The sequence below is a fragment of the Equus caballus genome, chromosome 29, assembly GCF_041296265.1.
Source record: "Equus caballus isolate H_3958 breed thoroughbred chromosome 29, TB-T2T, whole genome shotgun sequence".
In the NCBI taxonomy this organism is placed as follows: Eukaryota; Metazoa; Chordata; class Mammalia; order Perissodactyla; family Equidae; genus Equus; species Equus caballus.
Window position 1 is genome coordinate 21,918,165 of NC_091712.1, and position 21,656 is coordinate 21,939,820.

The window sequence follows — 21,656 nt, forward strand, 5'->3', positions numbered from 1 at the left end:
ATAAATACACTAGTTTTCTGTGTTTTATTTTTCACTGAAGCCACAAATTTCAAGACTCAGTGTTATAAAAAGGATTTCAGTCACTAACAACTTAAGGTGCTTTAAAACACATTATATTCTTTAAAAATAATAGTATGATGACAAAGTAAGCTTCTTGGGGGGCAGGGACTCATTTGTGAGGCTCAAAATCTGCTCGATAACTCTCACTGACTGGTTGGTTGTTAGAAATAAACATTTCACCTTATTTCAAAGTCTCTTGTAATTTCTCATATCGAGGATGGTATCTGTGGTTGAGGCCATCACAATCAATTGTCATTTCAGCTGCAGTTAATAAAGGTCATTGGGCATCATTTACTACTTATGTTCAGGGCTAACAGGGAATGCTTGGTAATTTCTAATCTTGTTCTCTGCTGCCATTTCTATTTAACTACATAAACAAATATCAGACTACTTGCTTTATTTTTAGCAGTGTAGAAAAAAATCTTTATCAAGATTTTTATAAAGTAACAGTCAAATGCAGCTATCTGGAATTTTCTACTTCCTTGATTTACTCCTAATTATATTTCACTGCACTCATTCATACCACAAATATTGACCACATGCCTACTACGTGTCAAGTTAACTGCAACAGCCAAATGCCCTGACCTCATGAAAACCACATCCATCAGTCTTCAGTGTGATAAAGTGTGATAACAGGGAAGTATGGGCTGCTTAGGGAGGATATAGAAAGAGCTCCTTTGGGATTTGGGAGTGTCAAGAAGGCTTCCTGAAGAAAAAGACATCTAGGCTGGAGGCATTTTAGCCACACAAAGTGAGAACAGAAAAAGGACGTGTGTTCTAGGCTGAGGAAAGAGTGTATCCAAAGATAAATGCCTATGGACCATTTGAAGAACAGAAACAGGTTAATGAGATGGAATGGCTGGGGTACAGCATTTGAAGGGGCGGATGAGTATCAAGAGCTGAGGTTGCAAAGGTAAGCAAGGCCCAGATTTTGACAGGCCTTCATATCGTAGGACGGTGGGAAATAAGGAAAAGGTTTTCCATCAAAGAGTAGCATGATCAGATGTTAATTTTAGAAACACAACTCCAGCTACAGGGTGGAAGATGTGTTAATCAGGAGGGGCCAAAACAAGAAAGCAGTAAGAGGAGTGATACAGAAATACCACCCAGAAATGCTAGTCTGGAGGAGGCTGTTGGCACAGGGTGTGGAGAGAAACAGAGAAACTCAAGACATATTTAAGAGGCAGCTTTTTGGATATGGAAGATGGGAGAGAGAGGGAGGTGTTAGCATAATATTCAGATTACTGGTTTGTAAAAACAGTTGGTCATTCACAAAAAACCACATCGTGTGTGATTCTATTTATATAAAATGCCCAGAATACGCAACTCTGGAGAGACAGAAAGTAGCTTAGTGGTCGCCTAGGGCTGGGGGGTTGGGGGATGGGGCGTGGCTGCTTATGGATATAGAGTTTCTTTTTGGGATGATGAAAATGTTCTAAAACTGATTTTGTTGATGGCCGTACAACTCAGTGAATATAACGAAAACCATTTAATTGTATATTTTAGGTATGTGAATTGTAGGGCATGTGACTTATGTCTCAATAAAGCTCTGTGTGCATGTGTGTCAGTGTGTGCCAGTGTGTGTACCCATGGGATGTATGTGTGTGCATGTATATATACGTATGGATGCCTTTGTGCATCCATGTGGAATATGTAAAACAAACATTAGCCAGTCTGATATTTGGGTCTGGAGCAAGAGAGAGAGATCTGAGCTAGAGGTAAAGATTCAGGGCTCAGTAGTAATTGAGGCCATGAGATTGTCCAACGGTAATGAGAGAAGAGATCCTAAGATTGAATGCTGGGCAACACCAAGAGGGAGAGGAGCCTTGTAAAGAAACTGAAGAGAAATCACCAGGGAGGGGGGAGAGGACTAGGAGACTGGTTGGTTGGGAGTCAAGCAGGAGCTCCAGTTTCTGCCTGGAAGGTGGGAAACTTAATTCCAACTGATGGAAAACATTCTCTGGCTTCTGTCGGGGCACAGAGAATTGCTGCTCTCTCACTGTGGCAGCGGGAAGGGGAAGAGTGAATAAGTATTGCACAAGGAAGGAACCGCAGCTGCAAAGGATCAGGAGGATGAACGTTTCAAGCAGTTAACGATGGCTAGTAGACATGAAGGCCAGGAGAGGAGGCTGAAGAGCAGTTCCAGGTGCAGTGAGGAAGGCCTCATAAGGGTCTGGACTTTATGCTGAAGGAACTGCTGACCTATTAAAGAATACATCAAGGAAGGAACACAATCAAATTTACGGTTTAGAGAAATTTTCTGGTATGGGCTGGAGAGGCTGAGATTAGAGGCAGTTAGGTGGGGCCTGAAATAGTCCAGGTGAGGAATGATGATGATCTAAACTAGAGTGGTTGCTGTGTGGTTAGAGGAGGGAGATGAGTTGGAGCGAGCCTTTGCCAGTAGAAGCCACACTTCTGAATGACTGATTAGATGTCAGGTATTAGAGAGAGAGGGCAAGATCCAGCATGACTCCCAGGTTCTTAGTTTAGGTAACCAAGTGGATGATGGTGGCATTCACAGAGAACAGGAACGTGAGAGGAAGGGCAGGCTGGTAGGGGTGATGCCAATGAGCTCTTATGCTGCATACTGTGAGTGAGCAGGAGCTGTGGATCAGAAGACCTCAATACAATTAACAGCTCTGACAGTTAAGTGCCTTATCTATCTCAGAGTCCTGATCTGTGAGATGGGGTACCACCTTAAGGGCTGTTTCTAGGATTAGATATCACAATGGATATGAGCACTCCTCACTCTATTCCTGGAATCTAAAAGGTACTCAATAAATGTGTCCTTCCCCGGCTCCTTCCCTTTCTTCTACTTTCACCATAACTCACCCACTGACATTAAGGTCCCTCTCTGGAGAGCTCCTGCTATGATGCACTTCTCTTTCTGGGTTGATATCTGCACATCAGCTCAGAGTAATGGACCAGCAGAGGAAACTGCTGGGAGGTCATGGAGTTTGCAGGACTGTGGGAGAGGCTTGGCTCATGAGGAAGAGGAGCTGGAGTAGAGCCAAGTGCCCAGATACTCAAGCAGGGAAGGAGCAGGCAAGCAGAAACCAAACTGAGCCCTCTGTTTTGACAGGCCTAGTGTGGTCACAGTGTTCACACTGGTCCTTAGTGGATGCCATGGCTCCCAGCTGATAATAAGAGCGAGCCACTTACATGTAGCAGATAATAGTATGTGGAGTCCTCAGGGTTATTTAATGTTTTGGGCTTCCGGGGCCGTCTTGGGGGTCTCAATATTTTTGGCTCTCCTCCTTTAGAGATACCTACAAGAAAGGGGATCATAAACAAGTACTCAATTACGAAGACTATTATCAAGCAATGTTTTCCTTTTGGGGTAAATAAGAAATTATATACAAACAACTGGGTCTAAGGTGGGGAGAAAGAGGAAATACCTTCATTCACCCAACCAACCCTTATCATATTCTTCACCATGTGCTTCCTTCTGATTGTCTGGTGGTCTAGGACTTTGAGAGGTAAGGGAAAGAAAGACGAGGGAGGAAAGAAATGCATAGTTTGGTGATGTGGAATAGGATATAGCAGTTCAGAGCGGGGATAGGGAAAGGAGTCAAAGCTGCCAGAAAATCTTTAAAAAGGGTTATTATGCTCATAGACTCTTGCTGTCCACTCCCCATCCCCCAAGCACCCGCCTTACACAGAGACCTATCCATCAAGCACCCCCTGATCTTTATTTCAAGTCCCACCTCAAACATTGTGGCCCAAACAAGGAGACTGCCCATTTGCAGGCTGGACTCTTTTCTAAATGCCTAATCTATTCTGCCACCAAAACTTAGAACCTCAAACTATTAGAATCTTCCTATCTGACTTTACAAACCTTGACCAAGAAAGAATAAAGTGCGTCATCTTTTTCTGCTCTTTCTGTCAATACAGCCAAGTTCTCAAAGCTGGAGCAACATCATCAGAACTTCTGATGATCTACACGTTTGGTCGTTAGTGCTCATTACAAGCGGCTTTATATTTACAGAGCTAAGAGGCCTCTCATGAAGTATTTCTGTCTATTTTTCACAATTCTTGACCATCCCATCCCCTGACTGCGTTTGTGCCAGGATATCTGCTCCATAGATACATAAAGATCAGGGTGGGAGTCAGGAAGGGGTGCTTACTGGAGAATGGCCTACATTCAGCAGATACCTGAGCATTCATTTCTTAGCTGGGCTTTAAGGGCAAGTAGATCATTACTCCATACAGTAAAGGGGCAGTAATGATTAATCTGATCTAATTCTTAGATGTAGAAATACACAGAGAAACTGAATTGCTCGAAACCATACTAATCAAATCAAGTCAAACAGAATCAAATCAATGAACATTTAGCGCTTACTCACTATGTGTAAACAACTGTAACGGCAGTCTAAACCAGATTCAACCAGGACGGAGACTCACAGATGTCTACCTTTCTAGCCCCATGCCCGGCCCACTGGGTGGACATACTTAGCACCACAGCATTCACATTCTAACATTACTCAGCTCATTCATTTCAAAATTGATGGGAATTCCTGGATGACAAAGACAGATCAGCTAGTTGGGAGTACTTCACAGAGGTGTGATGCATGGAACAACGCTAATCAGAGAAAACCACAACAATCATACATTACTGTCTTTTTTTGAATAAAACAAAAGAAAATGAGATCTTTGTTAATGAGACCATGTTAACAGAGATTAGTAATAGGAGGAGTGAAAGCACTTTCCCAATCAGTCTCTGGAGGTTCATCTCCCGTTCTCTCTCTCCTCTCTTCTCCACAGGAACAGACAGAAGTGGAAGGAATCCAAGTATTGGAGCCGAGTCTGGATCCTGTCTCCGACTGTCACGGACACAGGAAACATGGTAAAACCTGACTTCTTGCCAACACCATAAACAGTGGTCTTTATTTTTTTCTTTCTCCTTACTAATCATCTCTCCCAGGGCTGATTATTAACTAGCCCCTCTCGGCTCTTGCAAAGTGTTATCATTTTAAAAGGTATTGATCACATCCACTTCTATTACTCATTTGAATCTGAATGGTAAGAAACATAAAAATATAGTATCAAGTTATTATGTTTTTAGAAACATGAAAGTGACCTAAGACTACCTGTTAACTTGACTTCAATATTATTTAAAGTCCGAATTAAAATATCAGAACATTACTATGTAACAGAAACTAATGAAATTGAAGGTGGCAAAAAGTCTGGAGAGTGAAAAACAAAACAGATTCCAGGAATAAAGGAAGTCTTGCTCTTGTCTCCATTTTCTCATCAAATGTTCCCCATTCAATCTGATTTCTATTACCAAGACTCTATTAAAGCTGCCTTCTAGAAGGTCAAGGGTGACTACTTTATCGACAGATCCAAAAGTCATTTATCTGTCCTGCTTATCTTGGACTTCTTCTTCATTTAACGTTATCGACCACCCTTGTCTTCACGACTGAGGATGAGGTTTCTGAGGGCAGACACCTTATCTTATTTATCTTTGCATTCCTGGCACTTAACGAAATGCTTGACACATAGCAAATGCTTAATAAAACTTTGCTGGATGAGTAAATGTTTCCTTTGCTTCCTGGGCTGAGTCACCCCCTCCCAGCTCCTTGCACTTTGCACAGTGTACTCCAGACCTGTGACTTCCTTACACACACCAGGTTTCACCCTCTCACTTCACCAGAGCCCCTGCCCTAATTTCTCATTCCCGCCTGAATATTTCTATCTCAAACTCTCAGACTCAAATGAACCACTGGTCACCTTTCTTCTCCATCCAGGATTCTGTATACCACAAGCTCAATGGCACCTTTATTTCTGTTCCCCAGGTTCAAAATATCGATGTCACCTTTGCTTTATCCCTTTTCTTCATTTCTTATAAACAGGCAATCATCAACTTCTGTCGATTTTTTGATACATTCTTTGGAATGTTTAATATTTATCCACCATTTCCTCTCATTTATCATTGCTACTACTCCGGGCTAAGCTACTCCTTTAATAATCATGGCAGTCTCAATCTGGTCTCTATGTCTTATCTCATAAATGAAAACCAGATTTTCCTTCCTTAAATACCACTTTAATTATGAAACTTCATTTTTCAAAAATTTATGATGTTTCTTTTTTCCTTCTTCATTAAGCCTAAACTTCTCCTAAATCCAGATTACTTACAGTCTCAGCAGTGACAATTTTATTTCCCACTTCCCACAAAATGGACTATCTCCCCTGGTCGGCCTACTTACCTCATTGGAGCCCAGACACACCATGTTTATAGCTATCACTTTGCTTATTCTCATCTTCCCGTAGAAAAGCTTTTCAAAGCCTCACTGACGTCTTAAGCATCCTTTGATGCCTGTCTCCAGTCCTCTCTCTTCCACAAAGCTTTCACTGACTGTCCAGTGATCTGCCACTCATGTGAACACCAACTGTACTTCCAGGCGGTACAAATCATTTGAAACATGATATGGGCTGAATTATGTCCCCTCAAAATTCATATGTTGAAATCCTAACCCCCAGTCCCTAACCCCTCAGAATATGACTGTATTTGGAGAAAGGGTCTATAAAGTGAGGTCATTAGGGTGGGCCCTAATCCAATATGATCAGTGTCATGATAAGAGGAGATTTAATTATTAGGATACAGACTGACACAAAGGGAAGAATGCAAAGACAGGAGAAGAGAACCACCTACAAGCCAAGGAGAGAGGCCTCAGAAGAAACCAAACCTGTTAACTCCTTGATCTTGGACTTCTAGCCTCCAGACTGTGAGGAAATATATTAATGCTGTTTAAGCCACCTGGTCTGTTCAATTTTGTTATGGAAGCCCTAGCAAAATAATGTAAAACCTTACTATTTTCCCCTGTGATTTTTTTAATAGGGGGGCCATACGTTTTTGGATGGTGGAGATCATGTCTTAGGTTTCGATGCCTCCTGCATGTGGCAGGTGTTTGGAGATGCTAAGAGGTTTGATTGATTCCATTTTAGCTTAGAGACACAGTGCTAAGTGAAAAGTAGATACTAATATACGTTTGTTAACTGGATCACCACTGTTGCCAGATATAAAAACAAATCCCTGATGCTTTAAAGATAAATGTAAATAAAAGAACCAACAGGACTCTTGAAAGAGAATCCAGAAGACTTCTTGAACAATCTAGGGGTACAAATGGCTTAACCAAAATTCAGAAGTCATAAAAAAGGTAGGCATATTTGCCTATTAAAAAATAAATGAGGAGCCGGCCCCGTGGCCGAGTGGTTGGGTTTGTTCCCTCCGCTTTGATGGCCCAGGGTTTCGCAGGTTCAGATCCTGGGTGCGGACATGGCACTCCTCATTGGGCCATGTTGAGGTGGCATCCCACTAGAAGGACCCACAACTAAAATATACAACTATGTACTGGGGGGATTTGGGGAGAAAAAGAAATTAAAAAAATAAATAAATGAAAATCTTAATATGGCAACAAAGTCAAAAGACATGATAGATTTGGAAAACTATATTTACAACACAGATGACAAATAAAGGGTTGGTAACACATAAGAGTGCTAGCAAATGATTACAAAAATACAGACCAACAGAAAAATGGGCAGACGATATAAACAGGAAGTTCAAGATGAGCAAATCCAAAAAGCCAATTAGCGTGGGAAGACACTGGAGCTTGCTAGCAGACAAGGAAATATAAATTAAAATCACAATGAAATATCATTTTACTTCAGATATGTGAGCAAAGATTAAAAAGAAGAATGACACTGCTGGACAGGATGTCAGAAAACGTGTATTCTCACAAATTGTTGACGAAAATGTCAATGGTTAGGGACTTTTAGGAAAGCAGTCTATCAAAACCAGAAATACCTTCCAACTCAATAACCCTACCTCTGGGGACCTATGCCATAAAATTAAAATCCTAGTGTACAAGGACATTTTCAAAGATGTCTACTGCAAGATTTTTCATAGTGGCAAAAAATTGAAAGAGAGAATCTAACAATAGGGAAAAGGTTATATAAATTATTGTGATCCATACAGAGAATAGTATATAATCATTAAAATGAATGAATTATAGCTATTCCAGTTGGTGCAGGGATTCCTGCCAAGGGATTGAAGGAGAAAAGCAAGATGTATTAGTATTTATACTATGATCCTATTTATAGAAAACAGTGACAAAAAGCTCTACATGTGTATGCATGTATAAGTGCATGTATGCACACCTGCGAAAAATATGCGAGAATGCCTGTTCTAAAGTAAGGGTTCCCTTGAAGCGAGAGGAATGTGGGTTGCGGGGGGAGAACAGGTGGAAGGAAACAGGAAAAGAAGAGAACATGAAAAAACAGTGCATTAAAAAGAATCCTGGAATGTATGGTACGGTCGCATTTGTGTAAAATTATAAATATGCGTGCGAGTATGTGTATATTATACAGATAAAAAATGTTAAAATGCATGGAGTTTTCAGAATTTCTGTTTAATTCTCATATCTGGCAGAATATGCTTCAGTGTTAATTTACTGGCCTTTTTTCTTCACTAGGATAATCTGAAGATTATTCTTAAAGGGGGCCTCACTTAGGATATCGCCATGCAAAGTGGGCAGCCAGAAAGTGACAATTATTGATGAATGTATTCAACAGGGTCTGATTGCCCAGATTAAATTTCCCCAGACTATTTTGTATTTTTGAAGAGCAAACTTCCCAGCATACAAATATTTCAAAAAGGCATAAGATTATTTTGCCCTCTAAATTTTTGTTCCTTTGGGGGAGTACAGACACTGTCTGCTAATGTCATTCCAACCCCTTAATTACAAAAGTGACATAAACATTTATAATCACAAATTATCAGCAGCATATCAATGTTGGCAGTAGCCAAATTAGGTTTGTGACTATTTTGTGTGATGTGCACGACAAATATTAGCTTGTAAAGGTTACTGCTATATTAAATAGCCAGAAGGTGAAATATTTATTTATATTGTAGTTCTGGCAATAATTTAATTAAGCGTTTTAGTTTACCAGGAAATCACTTTTTTTTTAATAATGAACAAACATCTCAAGATTTTGCATTCAGAAGAAAGAAGACAGATTTAAAACTCATTGCTGGTATTTGCTTTAGAAAATTACATTTTAGTATTATTCTGATTTTAATGATAATTACACAAATTTTGTTTAAGTGTACATGCAGAGTACAATTTACATAAATATCACATGTCTAAATTAGATATTAGCAGAACAGAAATGCACTTATGTTCCTGTAATTTCTTCTTTAAGAAATCAATTTTTTAGTTTTTGTAAATTTCCATTTACTCCTGACAGTCTGTGAACTTTAAGCAATACAGTGGCCTACAGGAAATCTTAGAAGGGAGGAATATTCATGACTGCTTGTCAAAGGCAGGATTCTCTCCAGTCACGGTTGCAACCTGCCTTCCAGAAGCTGCAGTTTCTGCCTTTCACCTCATCTGCCCTCAGCCAGACTAGCCACTCTAGAAGAGAACTGGTTCCTGGTTCTGCACTGGTCCTCTCTGCCTTGCACTGCTTCGTGCTCTGAGCTCCAGGAGACATTTTCATTTCTCACAGTTGCCCTGCATTTGGCTGCTTGCTTTGCTCTACTCTGTGGTCCGTCTGTGTTCTCTTGCGTGTGCCGAGGTGAGAGATGTAAGGGAAGGGTCTTCTCTTGCTCTGAGTGCCTTTAACATATCGGGGTGCCTTACTGTTCACTGGGCCTGACTCACAGGCTTCCTTTGACCTCGATAGGCAGCTACCAGCCCCTGCCTCCTTTCAGAACAGCTCAAATGATTCTTTTGGCTCTTCCTTTCCTACCAACTGAACACCGATGCCCCAGAGTCAACTTACACCTGTACTTATCCTATGGGTCACAGGCTTTAAGCTTTTGGCCTCTCTCTGATCTGGGTACGTTGCACTGATATCCAGAACCTTTAAAACTGATCATTTAATTTTTCAATTACACTCTTAGGTTTAGGTAAAGTACTGTCCTCGGCCTACCCCTCATGTCTCTTCTAGTTGTGTCACAGGAGAAACAGAGGAGAATAAAGCAGCTCTGTTTGTGGGGTGAGACCAACAGACACGCCCTCTGGATTATCATTTGTCTCTTGGACAGGATCACTACATATCTACTTTTGTCACCTCTGTTGGGCTGAGGTCATGGATTAGAGTGCTCAAAGGCTGGTTAGTTTTGTTCTAGTCCCTGGGGTTAGGTTACACCCTTATTCCTAGCCACCTTTCATACAAGTGCACAGTCATCAATGGGGGCGCCCTAGCAGAAGCAGAAGAGCATGCATGCAGTGATGCTGATGGTGCCCTCTTGAGAGTGCCGTCTTTTTTGGGGACAGTGATAGAGGATGCTGAACTGTGAACACGTACATCCTGTGTATGACCGTCCATGGGACTACGGAGACAGTGTGACATCAAAATACATGCTCACCTGCCTGGAGAATATTGATCTTAATCTATCTGAAAAAATACCTGAGTATATAGCCTGAGGTGAAACCCATATTAATTTTTCCCAAGGAGCCAAATTTTAGAAAATTATTTATTAACTGTTCACAGTCATTTTCTCAGATTGGCCTTTTAAAAACATGGATTACAAGAACATTACCTGATTCTAAACAAGCAACATTTAGTTTTTTCTTGCCCTCTGCTCATACTTCATAACACACAGACAGGTGGTTCCTATTAAAGGGAGATGAAATATACCAATATTTTTAAAAAGCCATTATTCCTTATTAGAGCATGTCTGGTCACAAGCACAGCTGGAGGAGATGCCAAGCAAGCTTTCGGTGGCTCGAGACAGGCTGGCAACAAAGACGACATATCTGGAAATGACACTCTAGTCTTATCCCACGTGGCTGTGGAAGCTCTGTACCCGGCTGCAGTAATATTATTCAGATTCTTAATTTTATACAGAAGGGGACACTGAAGGTCCAAGTCAGTGAAGGATGGAGAGCACCCACTCTACTGGAGAGTGAGCACCAGTCTCTCGGCTTTTCTAGAGCTCTATACATAGGCGTTCTTGTTAATGAACCACTTCACGTGGGGGAAGATTAAGCTGACTTATTTACAGTATTCCAATTCCAATTCTGCAATATTTTATGCTATAGTTAGATTAGCTGGCAGTGCGCCAAGGTTATTCTTTGAAAAATGAATTTTAAGGGCTGTTAATATTCCATATATGAATGTGTCATTATTTATTCATCATTTTCTTGTCTAATTTTATTTTTGCCATATACATAAATTTTTCTTTTTCAGCTCTGATGATTTCCTTTAGGCTATGTTCTCATAAGTGGGTTTACTGGGTCAATAATATAAACTATTTCATTTTTCTTTTACATATACCAAATCACTTTTCAAAATGTTGACTCTTTACAGTCTGACCATTAGTGTCTCAGAATAATTAAATTAGCACATTCTCATCACTGTTAAATGCTTTTTACATCCTCACCATTTTGATAAGTAAAAAATAGTAACTTGTTTTAATTTGTAATTTTTCCTTCTAGGGTGATTGTGTATACACTTATTTGCCATTTGCATTTGTTCTTGTATAGATAAATCAGTGCCTTGTGCCCACTTTGCCACCGGGGGTGTTAATCTTTTTCCTAATGATTTATAGGAGCTCTTTCTACATTACAGATGCTAACCTTTTTCCATTTGTTCTAAATATTTTATCCAGTTTATCTTTAGCTCTTTAACTTTTAATGATGCTTTCTAATCTCTAGAAGGTTTTAATGTTTACGCAGTCCAAATCTATCACAATTTTCCCTTGTAATTCCTTTTATAACTTCTTATGCTTTGTCTTTTCCTAAGTAGAGACTGTGAAACACTCAGTTTATATCATCTGGTTTCTTTGGGTTCATTTCTTACATTAAAATCATTAATATATCTGGAAAATATCTGGGCATTCAGCGTAAGGTAAGACTATCCTATTTCTTTTTCCCAAATTGGAAAAATTTTAAGCATTATCCATCCATTTCTTATTGGTTTGCTGTATATCTTTTTGTGACAGGCCTTTACAAATACTAGGGCCAATTTTAGGGGTATCTATTCTGTTCCATTAATCTGTGGTTGATTTTTGTAACAAAGGTATAGGGTTTTAATTATTATAGCTTCATATTATTCATTTTACTATCTACTAAGGAAAGTCCTCATTTATATTTTTTTCCCTGAAATTTACAAATGATCTTTAGGACATTTTCTTAAGTTCCAAAGAAAATCTCATAGAGATTGAATGCAATTTTTTTTAAACCTAGAAACTAATTTTAGAATAGTTATGTTTACAATATTTTATCTTCCAATCCAGAAAAACAGTGTCATTCCATTATTCACCTCTTCTTTTTGTCTCTTGTGGTTTTCTTGCTAGCTTTATTTCAAGGTATTAATATTTTTTATTTCCAATGAGCTCTTTTCCATTATAAAGCTTTATAGGAAATAATATCTATATATTTATATCTACATATCCGTGAATTCTATTGCTAGTACCAATCATTATTTTGATTCATTCTTTGCATTTTTAAGGTCAAAATTCATGTTGTCTACTAATACTTTCACAATCTTATTTTCTCCTTTTCAATAGTTATGCTTTTAGAAACTTGTGCTCACTGTCTTATTGTATCAGCTAGAAATTCTCAAATAACAACAAATGTTGTTATCACCATCCTTATCTTTATCCTGCTTTTTAATGGAACCGCTTCCAGTGTTTTACAGTTAATTATGATGTTGACAATTGGTTTAAGAAACATATTCTTCATATTGCTAAAGAATCTCCTTCAATTTTTACTTTAGTAAGAGTTTTGCTTTTCATCAGGACCAGGTGTTGGATTTTTTGAAAATTGTTTCAACATTTATCAAAATGACTTTTTCCTTCTGACCTTTTGATATTGTGTTACATTAATAGGTGTTATTTGGACAGTCTTTAAATGTAATATTGCATTCAATTAGCTTGTACTAAGGAGTTTTACCTCTAAATCTCTGAGATTGACTCATAGCTCTCTTCTTTCTTCTCTCCCTCCCTCGCTCCTTCCCTCCCTTCCTCCTTTCTTTCTCTCTGAAATGTTATTTGTCAGACTTTGGTTCCAGGGTACAAGACCTTCATAAAATAGGTAACTTTTCACACTTTTCTTTTTTTTCTCAAACAGATCACATAGTATGGGAATTATCCGTTCCATGAACTTTGACTGCAATTGCCTGAAACACCATGAGTTCTTGGATTCTTTTTTTGAAGGTAATGCTTTGACAGACATACTGTCATATTGACTAGTTCTTTTCAGAAATTTATTTTTCAGACCCAAATTGTCTCTCTGAAATTGACTGCATTTATAATATGCCAAGATTTTAGTATTATCAATTATAGTTGTTATAATCTTGTTCTTATTTCTAATTTTTTTCGTGGTTTCTTTTTGAGGTAATTAGTTGGGAATTTATCTATTTTATTGTTTCATTTTCAGAAAACATTATCTTAGCTTCATTTAGATATTTGGTGTATTTCTGCCTTTGTAATTATTTCTCTTTTCTGCTTTTCCTGGGGTTGAATAATATATATTTTTTAAATTTCTTACCTTATATCCATTTTTCATTATTTTCTCTCAATAAATAATGAAAACATTTAATGATTTGAATTTTCCTACGAATATAGACCTGGTTGCATTACATTCATAGTTTGTATATGTGGCTATTCTCATTTTTATTATTTTGAAATAATTTATACCTTTAATTATAATTTCTTCACTTCAGATTATCTTATTGAATTTTAATTTGCAGAGTTGTTTTTCCACTTCTATCTCAATCGCCTCATGGTCAGAAAATGTAACCTGGTTCAATTCTGATTTTTGGGAGTTTGTGGGCTGGCCCGGTATGTCTGGTTATAAGAAAAATTTTTTTTTAAATGCTAGGTATTTAAAAAGGTATTTTTCTCTATGTGATATGAAATAATAAACACATTGAATGTGAATTTACCTTGTTGCTTATATTATTTTATCAAATATGCTATGTAATTTCCTTTTGCATTGATCTTGTGTAGTTAAGTGATATGGTATCAAAATATGTAGAGAAAAAACGCAGTTTCCTGTGCTGCTAACATTGTTGATCTTCTTTTGTGCATTTTTATCAAAAAATGTAATGGGAACTTGGGAGCAAGTATATTGTTCATTGCTCTCTTGCTTCCATGTTAGCTCCATGCCCTCTGTAGTTTAGCGCAGAAAAAATTATGGAATGAGGAGAAATAATTTGGGTACAAAAAATTTAGCTGTTTCCATCCAAGGCTTCTAGATCCAGTGTTTTGTCTGAACTAATTTAGTTAACTCATCAGAAATCCATACTTCCAAGTGTAAACTCATATGGGGCAAACTGCTTTATATGATTAGTATTTAATATAATTAAAATGCTAAAAATAAATGATTCTCACTGAATTGTAAGGTTGCACATAAAGTAATTTGGTTTTGGATACTGAAGCTTGTTGTTTTTCCAAGAGTTTGGGGGGATTAGTGTTACTTCTCATGAAGAAAGGAGTAGCAGATAAACCTGGGAAGATAAGTGTTCACGGGAGGTATGTTGGCTGGATAGCAATGTAACTTCTGAAATCTCTTTACTTTCACTCTTAATGAAAAAATACTCCTATAAAACATATAACCCAACATTATCTGAGCTACCTGGCTTTCACATGGATGTAAGTATGATTATACATATGTGTAGAAATAGGTTCTTAGAGAGTTTTGCAAAACGCATTTCTAGGTGCCAGCATTACAAAGGCAAAATGATAGGCATATCTCAAAAACAAAGCAGATCATATCTGCACCATAATAACTGAAAATGTTAGGGTTATTGCATGAATATAAATGCCATAAAAATTTAGAAATAAATGGGAAATTGCTATTTTTTCCCTAACATTTACTCTGAAAGCAACATAAGAGTATTTTCACGATATCTACTGTGTGTGTACATGGCCAAGGGCTGCTGTGATTTGATGTGGAATTCACTGATGATGTTATGTAAATGAAGCATGGGAGTCCTAATAGCATCCTTACTTGTTAACCTTGCAAATCATTAAAAAATTACAGCCTGTTGGAGACTCAGCTTCTTTGTAAGAGGAGAGAAAGGGAACATGCTTTTGTGTTATCAGGGTTTATCTGTCCTACAATTAATCTTTTTCTTCTCTTCACAATGGTCAACAAAAATTGCCAGGTGCACCATAAGTAAGAAGAAAAACATTCCCCCAAAAGGAGGACTCTGCACACCATTCAGGGAGAAATTACGCTATGTCATTGTATACTTATGAATATAACAGCATTTATTAGGATCTGTGATCAAGTGGCCATGCTCTAGTTATTTAAATTCTATACTACATTTCTTTCAACAAAAATGTGGTACAGTTTCAATTTATAACAAATATTATCAAAATAACAATATAAAATAAATAGTTCAGATACTTACCTTATTTTTTTAAAACTTCATAATTAGCTCCTCAGTTTTCATTTTGACATAATTTTACTCTTGACACTTTTGCACATTTAAAAACATGTCCCACAGAAAGAGAAATCTTCTAAAATAAGGTTACAGTTTGTTAAAATTAATTTGAAAAATTAGATTATCATCACTTATTATCCATGCTTTCTAGGATTTTCTTTAGAATGTGTAAGAAGCTTTTCCAGGCCACTTTACACAATCCAGCTAAGGTTTACTGAGTTCTTACAACCAAGCTGGGTATAGCAATTATTTGAAGATGCCTGTAGATTTCTGAAAAGCGTGAGATAATTAAAATTTCAGGTGACTCAGGCTTATTTTAGTAAGAGAATTCTTTGCAAATGAGCTTGATTTTGGCTTCCCAAGTGAAATTTTTCATGGGGAGTATGGTTGGCCACAAAGGACAGTCCTGCAGGGGTGGCCTGTTGAACCCACCCTAACAGGAGCCACAGCGTATCAACTAAATCTGCCTCACAGGTGAGGTCAGCTGCTTGCACTTCGAGGGTCCAAATTTCACGGTTAGCAGTTCTGATTATCTAAGGAGATAGGACTTCTCTATATTATGAGACCTTCTTTTCTGACTGGCGTTTCAAAACAGACAACATACGAAAATAAATGAACATTTAAAGAATGTAATGTTTCACTTTTTGTTTTAATAAAAACCAAATTTTCAAATCTTCACTCGACTGGCCGCCATACTTTGCTCCACTGTAATGTTTGGAGGAAATTAGGCAGCTTTCCAGCCAATGACTAAGCAGTTATTGAACGTCTACTGTGCGATGAATAAATGTGCTAGGGTAACTGAAACATGAGTCTATAGTACAGGCACGGTCCTGCTTGCAAAGGGTTGACGATCTATTGGAGGAAGACAAAAGTAATCTACATAAATTACTTTGAAGATAAACACATGCGAACTGCGTACTCATAATCTCCTCCCTCCAGCAAGTGTGCACCTGAATACTGTGGGTCGTCTGCGATGTCTGTAGGTGGATAAAGATAAATGTGGGAAAATCACCAGAACTGGAAGAATAGGGAACGGGCAGTGGTGGAAATTCTTGGTTGAAACGTGGTCAGGAGATTGGCAAACCCACGCTATTTTATAAAGAAAACTAGGATCTAAAATTGAGGGTGGAGTTAGCCTATCCTGAGATAAAACAAGGACATCCAAAGGTACCATAATGCATCCAGACCATTGCAGAGATTAAATACTGACCGCGCAATATCTGACCCAATTTGCAACCTCAGTTGGAATTCTGGATTTTACCATGAACTTTTATAAATATTCAAGGAATTTTTGGAAAAAATAGTTGCACAGATCATTAAAATATATGAATATAAACTATACCCAATGATAAAGCCTAGCAAATATTGGAGGTGAATCTCCTAGAAAGTAGGACAATGATTATTTGTATCCACTTTTCCCATTTGTGTATATTCTAATATTTTAAAAAACCTCTGGGGAATTTAGTAAGTAATTGTTAATGCATACGAAATTCAATGGATATTTTATAGTTCTCTTCCCACCTGCTCTGCCAGCATCATTCTGCACAGTATCTTAAAAACCTTCTTCCCCTGGCTTCTGAAGTACTAGGCTCCCTGGTGTTCTCCCCACCTCTCTGGTTGCTTCTCTTCGCTCTCTACCTGACCTGTACGTCTGAACTCTTGCTCTGGGTTCCCTTCTCTTCTCACTGTAGGTGGATTTCCTGGACCGTCTCATCTACTCAATGGCTTCAGTTATCACGCACATGTCCGCCTGCCTACCTGGCAGGTCATCTACTGATTAACCGTTGCTTGAAATTGTTTACCGTCCCACAGCCACCACTTTGTCCAAACCACCGTCACCTCTTGCTGTCTTCCATATTCCCTTTCATGCCACCAAATTGTGTTCACATGATACAATCAGAACGATCTTTCAAAAATGCAGTTGTCTACGGCAGGGTTAAATTTTCGCAAAAATTGTCCAAAAATGTAACTTGATTTTCCTAAAACTAGGCTTAATTCCTGCCTCTTAATGCTCACTTCTATTTTCTAGCATTACATTATTTTTAGTGAATCCTAGTTAAACTCATGTGCTTTCAATTCTCTTAGTGTCTTCTGAGTGAACGTAGTCATTTTGGGTTTGCGCTCCTCTTCTTTTTCTCTCTGGGCCACATCTAAGTTGGGGTTGGGGGTGGGAGACTTTTGCAGCTTCATGGCATTCATGGAGACAGGCCATCTGCTCAGTAGCTATTGTTGGCTTTTCACCAGCACCTGCAGAGAGAAACTGTACTGCCTAGTCTCTGGTCACTGGCATCCAGTACATCTCCCAATGTCCTCCCTTACTCCTTGGTTCTAGGTTGTCAGGTCTACCCAGACCCCTCTGTGTCTTCAGGCCACTTGAGACCCTCTCTCAGGCACTTTCTCTGCTACTCTCAGGGATGTGGGACAATTCAGATATTTGCCAATTTAACCTTAAACAAGTGTTGTAGAAAATATAACTTCTCTACATGTGCATAGAACAAAAGAGTTCTTCTAAACCTGAAGAATTAAAGAAATGTCACTGAATTATAATCCTCTCCTTATAAGCTAAGAATTGGTTTCTCATCTTCTTAGGTTCACTAAAAAAATGGCAGATTGAGGAATAAAGTGAAGCAATTTGACTTTCTAGTAAAATTCTGCTGCTTTTAGTTCTATTCAAAATCCTTGAAAAAGAAGAATAGAGTTGGAGGCATCACAATTCGTGATTTCAAGATATATTACAAAGTCAGAAAAATCAAAACAGTATGGTACCGGCATAAAAACAGACACATAGACCAATGGAACAGAATAGAGAGCCCAGAAATAAACCCAAGCATATATGGTCAACTAATTTTGACAAGGGCACCAGAAAACACAATAAAGAAAGGATAGTTTCTTCAATAAATGGTGCTAGGCATGAAAAAGAATGAAATTGGACTGTTATTTCACACCATACACAAAAACGAACGCAAAATAGATTAAAGACTTAAGCATAAGACCTGAAATCATAAAAATCCTAGAAGAAAACATGGGGGAAAAGCTCCTTGACAATGACCTTGGAATGATTTTTTGGATATGACACCAAAAGCTCAGGCAACAAAAACAAAAATCAGCAAATGGGACTACCTCAAACTAAAAAGTTTCTGCACAGCAAAGGAAACCATCAACAGAATAAAAAGGCAACCTATGGAATTGGAGAATATATTTGCAAACCATATATCAGATCCAAAATATATAAGGAACTCATACAACTCAACATCAAAAAACCAAGCAACTTGATTAAAAAATTGGCAAACGACCTGAATTGATATTTTTTCAAAAAAGACATACAAATGGCCAACAATATAGGAAAGTGCTCAATATCACTAATCATCAGGGAAATGCAAATGAAAATCACCATGAGATATCACCTCATATCTGTTAGGATGTCTATGAGCAAAAAGCAAGGGAAACAAATGCTGGCCAGGATGTGGAAAAAAGGGAACCTTGTGCAGTGTTGGTGGGAACGTACATTGGTACAGCCACTATGGAAAAGAATATGGAGGTTCTTGAAAAAACTACATATATAACTACCACATGGTCCAGCAATCCTACTCTGGGTATATATCCAAAGGAAATGAAATTAATACCTTAAAAGGATGTCTGTGCTTCCCTGTTCATTGTAGCATTAGTCACAACAGCAAAGATATGGAAACAACCTAAGTGCCCATTAACAGATGGATGGATAAAGAATAAGAAAACATATATATATATATATATATATAAAATATAATATAAATAGTGGCATATTATTCAGCCATGAGAAAGAAGGAAATCCTACTATTTGTGACAACATAGATGAACCCGGATGACACTATGCTAAGTGAAATAAGCCAGACACAGAAAGAAAAAGTCTGCATGATCTCACCTATACATAGGTCTAAAAATGTCTAACACACAGAAGCAGAGAGTAGAATGGTGATTACCAGCGGTGAGGAAATGTGGAGACATTGGTCAAAGGGTACAAAGTTGCAGTTATGTAGGATGAGTAAGTGTAGAGATCCAACATACAGGATGATGACTACAGTTAATAATAATGTATTGAACACTGGAAATTTGCTAAGAGAGTAGATTTCAGGTGCTCTCATCCCCCACCCTAAAAAGGTAACGATGTGAGAAGATATGTTAATTAGCTTGACTGTAGTAATCATTTCACTGTGTATATGTATTTCAAATCATCAAGTTGTACACTTAAAATATACACAACTTTTATTAAACTCTCACACACAAGGCCCTGAGATGTTCAAAAGTGCAAGTCATGGGAACACATCAGCAGCCTCCACTCCCTCCCTAGGAAGCTGCCCTGGCCCCCACCTCCCGCTGAGGCCCGGGCTGAGCTGCTTACACAGGAACACCTCCTGGCTTCCCTCGCTTCTCTCTCCCACACCACCAGCACCTCACTGTCCCGCACTCACCAGGGCTACCACACGCACAAGAGAGGGAAGCTGAAGTGCCTGCCTTTCCCCTCTGCTCCTGCCTGTCAGCACGCTGTCTAGACAAGGGTCATTGGTGGCACTCAAACTAACGGGCCTCCGGGCTCTGACTTGTTAAGCTGCTTCTTCACAGCAAGCGGTTCTGGGCCAGGGCCTGAGCACAGCAGAGGGTGGAAAGGACCAAAGAGCCACTTCGTGGGCAGTGATTTTTTTTTTTTAAAGCTTCACCACAATTCTTGACTTGAAAACAATGTGGCAGGATAATTGATTGAAATATTAAGATATTTTCCCTTCTTCCCATATCAGGCAAGTAGCCAGGCTCCTTTTAGTATTTTTCTGCCTAAGGCATTTTGTAGAAGCTGCCGAAGTTAGCACCTCTTCCTGTCTTTGGTAAGAGCCAAACTTATTGCAGAGATGGTCCCAGGGGTCCTGGAGGGGGTGGCGAGAGAGTGGAGGGCCTCTGAGAAAGCGAGGGAAAATAAATATTCTCCCAGACAGAAGTCAGCAGGGCCGTCAGTGGTCACCCCTGGGGAAAGTGATAAGGCTGCAGAGAGGATGGCTACCTGGAGCATGTGTGGACCAGGTGAGACTCCCGACTCACCAGTTTCTGGGTGCCTCCTGCAGATATGGGGGCAGCAGAGCCTCCTGACTTGAAAGGATCATGATGCCAGCCAGGTGATGGATGTCCCAACAGTAACTGTATGGGCAAATGACTAGTGACCACAGGCTCTACCTGATCCTTTGGTGGGTGTATAAGGACCTAGGGCCTTTGCACAGCCCTGGGGAAGGGGAGGCCCAATAATTACTGAGACTGAATTCCCCACCAGCTCCGTGGAATTGGGGCAGAGTGTGATTTAGGTTGATTAGAAGAAAATCTAATAAGGATATTTCCTGTGCATCTGGGTTGGTACATCTGAAAGGAGACTGGCACTTTCCACACTCTTCTCAAGGTGGCAGACATTGACAAAAGGAATAGGTACACTTCACTTGTCTGCTCCCTCTTATCAAACCTGTACACTGTCTTACCAACCCCAACACCATCCCTTCCTATTCCCTTCCGGTGTCATACGCCAAGTTCTAGTTAAAGGATATATTGGGGAAAAAAGAAAAGAGGGGGAGCATGAACTCAGAGAAGGTATGAAGTATGTGGAACATTCTGGAAAAATGTGTATCTGCTTATAAGAAATGAAATGAAATGAAAGTTTTCCCCAAGACAGTTAGAATATAGTCACTATTGCCATAGAATAAAGGTGGGGAACTAATAAACAAATAAAGTAAAGTATCAGGCATTCCCTTTCCTGTTAGGAAGTTCTAACTCTACTGATTTTTACCTGAGAGGCACTGCTGAGAAGAAACTCGTCTATTAAGTGGCTTATGAGGATAGAAACCCAGATAAAGAGGCTTCAGTTGCTGGGACAAAATCATTTCATTCAGTTTTTTCTGCAGAATGAAATACTCTTCAGATAACTTTGATATCTAAAAAGAAGTTCATGTGTCAGATTAAATCAAGGAAAAGACTTCAGAGAGCTCCACAGGTGCACTGGGTCTGAGGAATTCCTGGTCACTGTCCCTTGGACTCTCATGTACTGGACCCGGCTCTGTCCCCACCACTCGGCTGCCTGTCTGCTTCTGTCCTGAGGAACCCCTCTGCCGACTTCCAGTAACCTCCCTCCGTTCCTTTCCAGTCTTCGTAGCCTCACTTCAGGGCTGCTGTCTCCTGCTTCC

General features: G+C 39.0%; 1 protein-coding gene across 20 annotated transcripts in view; it reads right to left on the bottom strand.

The window, feature by feature from the left end:
- The window catches only part of MYO3A (myosin IIIA), a 218,021-nt gene that overhangs the window by 8,313 nt on the left and 188,052 nt on the right, over positions 1–21,656 (bottom strand). For 10 of the 20 annotated variants that reach the window (XM_070254771.1, XM_023632351.2, XM_023632350.2 and 7 more), the window contains 2 exons: positions 21,263–21,407; positions 3,223–3,329 (listed from right to left, as the gene is read on the bottom strand). The exons of 5 other annotated variants lie outside the window; for them this stretch is intronic. In XM_070254771.1, the coding sequence (XP_070110872.1) occupies positions 3,223–3,329; positions 21,263–21,407 (252 nt within the window). The remainder of the gene's footprint in view (positions 1–3,222; positions 3,330–21,262; positions 21,408–21,656) is intronic. 5 more of the 20 variants (XM_070254776.1, XM_070254777.1, XM_070254778.1 and 2 more) reach the window with 2 other exon arrangements.